General features: G+C 52.0%; 1 protein-coding gene across 1 annotated transcript; it reads left to right on the top strand.

Moving 5' to 3' along the window:
- Window positions 1–3,492: 3,492 nt before the first annotated feature.
- On the top strand, window positions 3,493–7,537 carry LOC307103540 (PRAME family member 12-like; the record flags this gene model as incomplete). The annotated part of the gene is made up of 3 exons (XM_079777884.1): window positions 3,493–3,776; window positions 5,049–5,789; window positions 6,994–7,537. 3 exons carry the CDS (start codon window positions 3,493–3,495, stop codon window positions 7,535–7,537), a joined length of 1,569 nt encoding a protein of 522 aa, XP_079634010.1.
- Window positions 7,538–8,029: the final 492 nt, after the last annotated feature.

Here is an 8,029-nt window from a genome sequence, read left to right as displayed (position 1 = left end):
GCTTGGCTCATGTGCCCACATGCGTGTGCTTGGCAGTGATTTCATACTGCAGACAAATTCCATGATCCCTAATGGAGGCAGCCTGGGCTTGTGTTGTCCCTTTCCAGGACACCCGCTGACTCCAGGCATCAGCACTCCCTCTGGGGCCTCCACTCACGCTTCCCTACACTGTCTGTTCAGTGCCACTGTGTTCCCCTCGTGACTCACACTGGATGCTCAGGAATGTCCATGGTATGAGTGACTGACAGTAGAAAGATGGGGGCCTAATGGAGGCTGTGCGGGACAAGAGTTCCACGTGGCAGCAGTTGGCTGGCCATAACTGGCCTCCCTCAGACCACCAAGAGCCACACATTCATTCCACACACGTCTAACGAGCCATGATTACACCCTGGCCTCACAGAGCATTTCATCCAGCAGGCCATAATGATGTTAGACAAAAATAGAACAGAGATATTGGGGTACAGGCTTACTGAAGGGGGGATTTTAGGGGCTGGTTGTCATGAGGGAGGTCATTGGGGGTGTGGTGAAATGAAGATGTGCCATGAGGGCAGCAGTGGGGACAATGGAAACACGGGGTAGTGAGGGAAGGCACTTGCTGTTGGGAAGAGCTCTCTGTGGAAGAACCTCTTCCCTTTGATAAACGTCGCCTGGTGGGGGCTGCCATGATGTTGCCATGACAGGGTTATGTGTTATTGGCCCACGTTTATTTCTGTCCCTGGCTCAAAGATCTCAAAGAGCCCACAACTGTTCCTTTAGTGCCCTTCAGGCTTGAAAATGTCTAACTCCCAGTTTGGACTGCTTTCTCACTAATCACATTCTTACATTCAATAGTCTCCACCCAGTTTGCTGAGCTAATCCCATCTTTTCCAGAGCAGACCCACCCTTTTCCTCCTGGGCGGAACAGAAGATGGAATCTCTCCCTTTGCCCTCTAGGATGGCACTGTCTCCCCTCCAGCTTATCTCCTTTTAGATTCTAAATTCAGCCAGAGAAGAATCTTTCCATCTACCTTCTTTCCAAGAAAAATCCCCCATCTTTTTCATGGCCCTGGGTCATTCACACGGTTCCATTAGGATGGCCCAGCGCCACCCTGCCCAGCCCTGACCCCTGCTTCTCAGGGTCCCTGTGACCTGGCCTTTCTCAGAGAAGCTTGTGGTCTGAAGGACCACCCACATCCTCAGTTGCCCACCACTAGCTCCCTGAGGAGCTTATGGTCTGCTATGTCCCCTGACAGAACACCTGAGTGACAACTAAATGCATGGACACATTTCTTTCTTCCTTGAGGATGCCACCATTGCCTTCTCTGCTGTTTTAACTGTGGATGCATCTGGATTACTTTGATGTGGCCAAAGACCCCAGAGCTACCAGGTTCTCAGGTTGTGTTCTTTCCTGTCTAAAGTCAGGAACCCATTTCACCCTTCACTGTCTCACACCGAGGATGACAACGGTGGGCCATCAGCCAACCTCAGTCAGTGTGTGTGGAAGGAATCAATGAGCCAGGCCTCACCCTTGCCCCTCCCTAACTTTCTCTTTCCTAATCGGATACCTGGGTCCATCAAATAATATGGAGAAGGCAAAAATCCCATCAAGTTGGGGGTGGGGTGGGGTTACACCAGGGGTTCTGATTGGACGTTAGTAATTGAGAAGGTGTATAAAAGCTCAGGCACCAGAGGAGAGATTCAGAGTCCTTCAGCTCTGCCGTCAGAGCAGTGGTTCTCTACCAGGTCTGAGATCTAAGCCCCAGCCAACTTGGACACAGCAGGTAAGGTAATGACCTCAGCTAAGGAGTCAGACTCATGGTGGCAGGAAGCCTAACAGGGAATAGAGAGCTTTCCATATTCTTCCTTCCTTCCGTCCTTTATTTTTTAAAAATGTATTTTATTGATTTCAGAGAGGAAGGGTGAGGGTGATAGAAACAGCAACAATGAGAGACAATAATTGATCAGCTGCCTCCTCAAGCCCTCTACTGGGGATAGGGACCACAACCTGGCCATCTGCCCTTGACCAAAATCAAACCCGGGACCCTTCAGTCCACTGGCTGAACCGGTATCCACTGAGGCAAACCAGCTAGGGCTTTTTCTCTTTCTTTACAGACTAACAGGTTGAAGGCTTTGATTTCACCTCTAAGTGTAGCTTTGCCTGAATTCCAGCCTTTTGCATCTGGGCTACAGTTATTTTTTAAATATCTAAGCGAGCTGATTCCCCGACACCCAACCCCGCCCGCCCCGCCACCCCAGTGAAAACATCTTAACTGTTAACTGTAGGGGGTTTTAGTTTGGGACATCTTAAATATTTAGTTTGTGTCCCTAGATTGATCTGAAACTGTTCTGCCCAAAAAGTTGGGGGTCAGCATTTAGGCCCCTGAGTACCCACTTCCTAGTCAGACTGGAATGAAAGATGTGGGTGCTTCTGAGATGCTTGTCCTGGGGCCTGCAGGGGAGAGCTATGGCTCTGTGGCCACCGAGCCCAGAATGGGACTTACTAAACTGAGACTGTCCCCATTGCCAGGCAGTGGCTTTGACCCTGAGTTCATTCGTCTGAGGCCTTGGAGGCGTGGAAGGCAGTGCCTGGGCCTGACTTCAGCCACGTTGCAGGCGGAACCACAGGAGGCCCCGAAGCGGACCTTGGTCTGGGTCCCCACGCTGGGAAATGGGAGATTGGTTGGAGAGCATTTGGGATTATTGGTCATGGACTGTATGCCGGGAGTTTCCAATATAAGCAAGGAGTTTTTATGAAAGGGATACCGCCTCATGTAAGCCCATCCATGTCACCAGGAAATCAGTCAACATAGAAGGGCCAGTTGAGGTTTAGATCCTCACCATCCTGTCCAGGTACAGAACCCGGTGAAAACGGAATGAGTATCGCCGACTGGGCGGGGAAACATGGATGCTTGAAGCATAGACTGCTGCTACCTGAGTGCTACCTGGGAGCACACGTGACCTAGGATGCCCTTGGTGAAGAATTTGAAAGCTTGATCTTCACAGGAGTTGTCCAGATCATTTCAAATTTTCAAGAGTCTGAGGAAGGCCATAACTGTCTCCGGAGAGTTCCTAAACACACATTTAACGCAATGGGCCTGGGAATGAATATTTAAATATGCTTCTTGGAGGTCTGTGTACTACGTGACGGCCAGAAAATAGCATTTTTTTTTTTTTTACAGAAAAGTCTACGGTTTCTCTCTTCTCCCCCCAGCAACTTCAAAACTGTTCCATGAACATTAATATTCGGGGCTACCAAGGGAAGGTTTATGTAATAAAGGCTTACGTTGGGCCTGATTAAAAAAAAAAAAATAGAACAGAGCGATTCTGGGAAACAGGCTTACCGAAATGGGGACTTTGGGGGAGAGAGGTCATAAGGGAGATCATTGGCCCTGAATTGATTCCTCTAAGGGATGGGGAGACAGACGAAGGGGGTGCAAATGCTTGGCCTGACAAGGATGTCTTGTTCCCTAGACGTTCCTGCAGGACTCCCTTCTGAGCACCTTGAGGATGAGCATGCAGACCCCGCCCACACTCCTGGAGCTGGCAGGAAAGCTCCTGCTGAGGGACCAGGCCTCGGCCATCGCAGCTCTGGAGCACCTGCCCGCCGAGCTCTTCCCGCCTCTGTTCATCCTGGCCTACCATAGCAGACGCCACCAGGAGTCCCTGAAGGCGATGGCCCAAGCCTGGCCCTACCCCGTCCTCCCTCTGGGGGGGCTGATGCAGCGGCCTCGGGTCAAGGTCTTAAAAGCTGTGTTGGATGGGCTTGACGTTCTGCTTGCCCAGAAGGTTCGCCCCAGGTAAGGCTGCTCCTGGTGCCTGGCAGAGTCCTGGACATCCCGGAGACAAAGGGGCATGTGGAGGACCTTAGGGGGACCCGAGGATTCTGAAGGTACCAGTGAGGCTCAGGGAGCACTGGCACACTGCCATGCTCACTGGGGAGTGGAACACTGCCTACTGGGCAGAGGCACCTGCGAAAGGTGCCCTGTCTCCTCCCAGTAGTGGTTAAAGGTACAGGAAGTGATGAGCAGGAGGAATGGAAGGAGATGAGCAAAGCAGAGGGAAGAGGAGGGTAAGGGAGAAGCTGACCTTGAGAATCAAAGTTAAGGTTAGGGTGTGGGTAGAGTCTGGTTGTTGCCTCAACTCAGATGCTTACTCTCATTTTGACCTGCCCTACTTCTGTTGATCGTTTTTAAAAAACATTATTTTTATTCATTTCAGATTGGAAGGGAGAGCTAGACATAAGAAACTTCAATGATGAGAGAGAATCATTGATCGGCTGCCTCCTGCGCGCGCGCACACACACACACACACACACACAAACTGGACATTGAGCCTGCAACCCAGGCACACATCCGGACTGGGGATTGAACTGTGACCTCCTGGTTCATAGGTAGATGCTCAACCTGTGAGACACACTGTCCATAAAGCATGTCAGCCAATGCCCTGTTGACCTGAAAGAATCTAGACTAATGGCCGGCTTTCCCCACGGGAGGTGGAAACTGCGGGTGCCGGCTTTCCCCACTGGGGAGTGGAGGACTGCCTATTGGGCAGAGGCACCTCAAAAGGTGCCCTGTCTCCTCCCAGTAGTAGTTAAAGGTACAGGAAGTTCTGAGCAGGAGGGATGGAAGGAGATGAGCAAAGCAAAGGGAAGAGGAGGGAAAGGGAGTCGCTGACCTTGAGAATCAAAGTTAAGGTCAGGGTGTGGGTGGAGTCTGGCTGTTGCCTCAACTCAGATGCTCAGTCTCATTCTGACCTGCCCTCATTCTGTTGATCATTTAAAAAAAACATTTCTTTATTCATTTCAAATTAGAAGGGAGGGATAGAGACAGAAACCTCAACGATGAGAGAGAATCATTGATTGGCGGCCTCCTGCGCACACACACACACTCACACACACAAACTGGACATTGAGCCTGCAACCCAGGCGCATATCCTGATTGGGGATTGAACTGTGACCTCCTGGTTCATAGGTAGATGCTCAATCACTGAGACACACTGTCCATAAAGCATGTCAGCCAATGCCCTGTTGACCTGAAAGAATGTAGACTAATGGCCTGCTTTCCCCACAGGAGGTGGAAACTGCGGGTGCTGGATTTAAGGAACCTGGGTGCTGACTTCTGGAGAATGTGGTGTGGAGACAGCACCCAGAAGCTCTCACCGATGGGACCAGTGACTGTGCACAGGTCCAGCCCCAACATGGAGCACCCCTTAGCTCCCGTGGAGGTGTTCCTAGACCTTAACTTCAATGAAAGGGACAGGGATGAGTTTCTCATGTACGTCATCCAATGGGCCCAGCAGAGGAAAGGGCTGCTACACCTGTGCTGCAAGACGCTGAGGATCGCTGAGGGGCCCTTCCGGAGGGTGAGGAAGGTCCTGGATGCGGTGCAGCTGGACTGCATCCAGGAGGTGGAAGTGAACTGCATCTGGGACCTGCCCACCCTGGGGACATTTGCTCCTTACCTGGGTCAGATGAGGAACCTGCGGAGACTCTCTCTCTCCCACATCCACGTGTTGAGTGAGGAGGAGGAGGAAGAGGATGATGAGGAGGATGAGGTAGAACTGGAGGAAGAGGTGCAGGAGATGGAGGAGGAAGAGGAGTCAGAGAAGGAAGAGCAGGAGCAAGTGGAAGAGGAGCAGGTGTGGGACGAGGAAGAGGAGAGGCAGAGGGAGGAGCAGGAGGAGCAAGAGGAGCCAGAGGAGCAGGGATCCTTTTCCCAATTCCTCTCTCAGATGCTCAGGCTGCAGCACCTCCGAGAGCTCGACATGGAGTCCCCCTCCTTCCTCCGAGGCCGTCTGGACCAGATGCTCAGGTGAGCTGTGTACCAGTGGATGCAGCCCCAGAATGTAAAGGGAGTGGTGTTGTTAGGTGGTTTGAGGGTGGTATCCTGTGAGCACCCAAAGGAAGCATGTTTTGAAATCAGCCTGTCAGGAGGGGTAACAGAACTGGCTCAATGAGGGACCCAGCGAGCCTGGGAGTGTGAATTCTTCCTTAGGGAGAGATGTCTAAGTGATGAGGCCTTAGGAAGAGGGTTGGGAGGAGGCAAAGCCACATCAGATGGAGCATTTCCAGACATAAGCTCTGTGCTCACCAGCCGTGTGAGCCTGTGTCAGATTCCCCATCTGTCAGAGGTAGTGGTGAGTACCAGGAAGGTCATTAGTAGAAAGGACAGGCATGATTCCTCAGCTAAGGGAGCAGGAGTGGAAAGGATTGTAGAATGACCAGTGGTTTGCGGTGATGTTTGGATGGAAATCGCCTCTGCACACTGGCCTCCCAGTTGATGTTGCAGAATCTTCCTCTGGTAAACTCTCTCCCTTTTCTTTACATTCTCAAAGGAGGATATTTTTTTCCATTGATTTTTAAAGAGTCAAATGGAAGGGAAGAGAGAGAGAGAGAGAGAGAGAGAGAGAGAGAGAGAGAGAGAGAGAGAGAAATGCGATGTGAGAGACAAAGGATTTGTTGCCCTCAGCACATGCCCCAAACCCAGGCTGGGCATTGCACCTTCAATTGAGATCTGTGCCCTTGATCGTGAAGCAAACCTGAGACCCTTGGGTCCAAAAGGGAAAGTTTATCCACTGAGTCAAACAGGCTAGGGCCACTTGAGTTCCCTACGCATTAGAATCTCGTGTCGTCCAGATGTCTGGTGCCTGGAGCCAAGCAGTGGACAGAATGCAGCCTAAGTTGACAGCATTCTTGGGTTTGTCTCCCAATCATAGGATGAAGGGATGCCCACCTTGACCTAGACACTGTCAGGCTCTCTGAGCAGGTTCCCGTGGTTTCCCTTATGTCCAGGCATCCTCCAGAGGGCAGTGCTCTGCTTGGCAGCTGAGGAAAGGAAGCTCTGGAGAAGTGGTGAACTTGACCCCGCCTAAAAGGAGACTGGGCTTCCTGGGTGTTTCCCTTCATCAGATTGTCAGAACAACCCTGGGCCTGGACAAATCGGTCTTCTCCCACATGGAGGCCCCCTCTACCTGCCACCCCGGTCCCCAGGAACTAACCGCTCTGTGTCTCCGCAGGTGCCTGCAGACCCCCTTGGAAAAACTCACCATAACACATTGCGGGCACCTGACCCATTCAGACCTGACACACCTGTTCCAGTGCCCGAACCTCAGGCAGCTGAAGTCCTTTGGTCTGTATTGTGCCAGCCTCGCTGATTTTAGTCCTGAACCCCTCCGAGCTCTCCTGGAGGCAGTGGCACCCACCCTCCAGGAACTGTACCTCGATAAGTGTGCCATGGTGGACTCCCAAGTCGAGGCCATCCTGCCTGTCCTGAGCCGCTGTCACCAGCTCATTTCCATCACCATCTCTGAGAACTGCCTCTCCGTGGCCACCGTGGGGAAGTTGCTGCGCCACACAGCAGGGCTGCGCAGCTTAGAGCTGGAGCTGTACCCTGTCCCCCTGGAGTGTTACACGACCCAAGACACTGTCAACCAGGACAGACTTGCCCTGATCCGAGCTGAGCTGACGGGGATACTGAGGGAGTTAGGACAGCCCAGGACCATCCTGCTTTCCACCAAGCACAGTGGCCACAGGGAGTTTTATGACGTGGCATTTTCATGACCGGGATCCCATGCTGTGCCCCTGTAATGACCCTGCTCAGTTGGTGCAACTGAGCTTCTTTCTGAGCCTTTGGAAGGGGAAACCTCAGACCAGGGTGCATTATACAGGGGCCACGAGTGTGTCGGGTTCAATGCCAGTGTGATTGGGGAAAGGGAGGGACACAGCCAGGGTGCAGGATTTCAGGGGCAAAGGATTGGTAGTTCTTGGGACCTCAAAGGCAAAGGGTCCTACAATCAGAAACATGAATCTCATTTGCTTGGGAGGGGGTCAGAATTTGGGATTGAGCTTCTTGTGTGGGAGTGAATCCTGGGATGGATGACTGTAAAGGAATGATCAGAAATAAAGACAATTTCAAAGGCAACCTTCTGGTCCTCTTGCATGGATTCACCCCAGTTGACACCTCAGGACCCTGCAGTTACTGATTTAAAAAAAAAGGTGGGGAGGGCTCAGGATCAGAACCTGGAACTGCTGGGATGCGGTTCGGCTGCAGGG

This window comes from Cnephaeus nilssonii (genome assembly GCF_951640355.1).
Source record: "Cnephaeus nilssonii genome assembly, chromosome: 7".
NCBI classification, from domain to species: Eukaryota; Metazoa; Chordata; class Mammalia; order Chiroptera; family Vespertilionidae; genus Cnephaeus; species Cnephaeus nilssonii.
The sequence above is the reverse complement of the archived record's forward strand: the minus strand, read 5'-3'. Positions and strand labels throughout refer to the sequence as shown.